The following is a 3,000-nucleotide window of genomic DNA, read 5'->3' as shown; positions in this document are numbered from 1 at the left end:
GTGCTCAAAAGAAAAGAAGTCTTTTTTTCTTACGAAGTTCGAAAAAAGATCTATTGATTTGGATACATCACATGCGGTCAATCCTCCAAACTCCCTGCGATTCCCCATTAAATGCCTGATGCGTACAACATAAGTCCATGCCGTGTCCGGCAAAGAGTTACGTGGACGGATCTCCATCAAACAGCAGCCCTCCGTTCTACACCGGCCGAACCCGCCGCGCTGTCGATCTGCTATTCTCGGCTTCTTTCTTCTCACCCTTTCCCTCGGTTTTCCCCGCGCACTTTTGAGTTTTTGACCCCATTCCATGGCGGCGAGGCCTCACGTTTCTCGGACCAAAGTATCCAATCCAACGGCGGGCGTCGCCGTGAGGTCTCGGTCCAGAGAAGAGAAGGGAAGCCGTGGCAGGAGCGTGTACTGCGCTTGGCCACACAATGCCCATCGGAGTAACGGATGCAGCCTAGTAGTTCGAACGATCTGACACGCGGTCACGGCCGTTGGATCGAATCGGACGGCTCGCGGGGCGCCCACGGCGCACTTCGATTTCCCTACTTCTTCCTCCACTCCAGATTTGCAGTTTCCCCACTTCTTCCTCCAGGTTTGCACACGCGTACGAGACCAAACCTCTCGGCGGCTTGACGTCTTTGCCTTGCTTCCACAGTGCACAGTCCAGTCACCCATCTCTTCTTCCTTCCCCTTTCGAGCTCCCGAGCTCCGTCAGTGTCCATTTATAGCCTGCTCGAAAGTGCAGTGAGAGTCCCCCTCCATGGCCGCTGGTCTCTCGGGCTCCACCATGGCCAGCTTCGCAGTCAAGAACCCTCTCCTCGCCGCCGCGCGGTACCGGACGCTGCCTTCCCGTGCCGGCCGGCCTCTCCCGTTCTCCCCGTTCACGCGGACGGCGCGCAGGAGGGGGCAAGAGACCGTCACGTGCTTCGTTCCGCAGGAGCCGGCGACGGTGCCGGTGCCTTCGCTGGAGGAAGAGGCGGCGTCCGCGGCGGCGCGGCGCGTGGCGGAGAGGAAGGCGCGGAAGCAGTCCGAGAGGCGGACGTACCTGGTGGCCGCCGTCATGTCCAGCCTAGGGGTCACCTCCATGGCCATCGCCTCCGTGTACTACCGCTTCGCCTGGCAAATGGAGGTACGTGCCACCCATTCGTTTTCGCCATCTTTCCTCGCCGTTCGTAGAGCCGTGATTTAAGTGCGTGGACGGTTGTAGTACACTACTTGACTGGCTGCCGTTGCTAAAACTCACATGCGCGCCGCGTTCGTGCAGGGCGGCGAGGTGCCGATGACCGAGATGCTGGGCACGTTCGCGCTCTCCGTCGGCGCGGCGGTAAGCTCGCGGCACCTTCGCACAACTCTTGCTCGCCGGCGGCGAAGGCCACCAGGCTAATATTCGGGCGTGATGCAGGTCGGGATGGAGTTCTGGGCGCAGTGGGCGCACAAGGCGCTGTGGCACGCGTCCCTGTGGCACATGCACGAGTCGCACCACCGGCCGCGCGACGGGCCCTTCGAGCTCAACGACGTCTTCGCCATCATCAACGCCGTGCCGGCCATCGCCCTCCTCGCCTACGGCTTCTTCCACCGCGGCCTCGTCCCCGGCCTCTGCTTCGGCGCGGTAAAGCCACCGCCATCCACTACACTAGTGCATCCCTCCGGCTGACCGGGGCCATCTGCAAGAACCATCCGATTAGGGTCTGACTCGCCACGTGTCTGCTTCCTACAGGGCCTTGGGATTACGCTTTTCGGGATGGCATACATGTTCGTCCACGACGGCCTGGTCCACCGCCGCTTCCCCGTCGGCCCCATCGCCGACGTGCCCTACTTCCGGCGAGTGGCTGCCGCTCACAAGGTACGTACGGCGAGCCTACCGGCCTCTCGCTCCCTGGAGCAGCACGTACCAACTTGGCGATGTCCTGAAAATTTTTGTGCTGATTATTATGTGGTCGTGGCTCCGTGGCAGATACACCACATGGACAAGTTCGAGGGCGTACCGTATGGGCTCTTCCTGGGACCCAAGGTGAGTGCGAGGCGCATGGCGCCTATCGTTTTGTCGTCTCCTCTCGTGTGTCCCCGTGCTGTGCTGTGACCACTGGCCAAGTGACACAGTACAAGACAAGCACCCTGATCTTCCTTGTAAACCGTCCGTCTCAACGCGCCTGTGGTTGTGGTGATTGCAGGAGCTGGAGGACGTTGGTGGCCTCGACGAGCTGGAGCAGGAGCTCGCCAGAATCAACCGGACTCGGAGCATCTGAGCTCTGGACATGGCGTGGCGGCATATGCAGCTAGAAGAACCTTGTGATCTCATCTAGCAGATGAACTCCATTTCAAGAATTTTTTTTCTTATCTTTGGTGGTTGCTATATATTGATTTAATTGATGGTGCTGGACATGGGGAGCCAGACCAAGAAGCAATCTGATGGTCAGGTGGTGGCGGTGTACTCCCTGTTACTCGGCTCCAGAGGGCGTGGATGTGTCTAAACAGCTATAGGAAGAAGCACAGATGGTTCATGAGGTTGTGACTTGATTTTTTTTCCTGCCTTCGTAGTCTCACCACGTCCACATTTTTGTTTAGTGGAGACCCAACTCTCCATGTCTTGTTCTTATATATGGCTAGAAACTACTCTTCTGTGTATAACATGTAGAGAAGGCTGTGAACCACTTCGGTGAAAGTAAAGTTGGCGGTCGGCAAGAATACCGGAGATTCAGAGCTTTTCCATGTTTCCTGCTTTCTCCGCCAAACAGAATCTCACACTATCGTTGTTGCTACTCATAGTATCTCTCCCAACTCCAGCCACTCCTGATTTCCTAAACACGGAGATGTACAAACATCACTGTTGATTTTTTTAAACAAAGGCAAAAGATTTTCTTTATATATTAATTAAAAAATGATGGAATTTATGTTACAAGCCCGAAACCCAACATGGAGTCCATGTTAGGGAACGTCGCATGGGAAACAAAAATTTTCCTACGCGCACGAAGACCTATCATGGTGATGTCCATCTAC

At 56.4% G+C, this 3,000-nt stretch overlaps 1 protein-coding gene across 1 annotated transcript; it reads left to right on the top strand.

Moving 5' to 3' along the window:
* The first annotated feature begins 562 nt into the window (after positions 1 to 562).
* LOC123430624 (beta-carotene 3-hydroxylase, chloroplastic-like) lies at positions 563 to 2,688 on the top strand. Its single transcript, XM_045114479.1, has 6 exons — positions 563 to 1,132; positions 1,268 to 1,327; positions 1,406 to 1,612; positions 1,721 to 1,846; positions 1,958 to 2,014; positions 2,175 to 2,688. Exons 1-6 carry the CDS (start codon positions 764 to 766, stop codon positions 2,247 to 2,249), a joined length of 894 nt encoding a protein of 297 aa, XP_044970414.1. The 5' UTR covers positions 563 to 763; the 3' UTR covers positions 2,250 to 2,688.
* Positions 2,689 to 3,000: the final 312 nt, after the last annotated feature.

Source organism: Hordeum vulgare, chromosome 2H (assembly GCF_904849725.1).
Source record: "Hordeum vulgare subsp. vulgare chromosome 2H, MorexV3_pseudomolecules_assembly, whole genome shotgun sequence".
Taxonomy (NCBI): domain Eukaryota; kingdom Viridiplantae; phylum Streptophyta; class Magnoliopsida; order Poales; family Poaceae; genus Hordeum; species Hordeum vulgare.
This window is presented reverse-complemented; position numbering and strand designations above follow the sequence as displayed.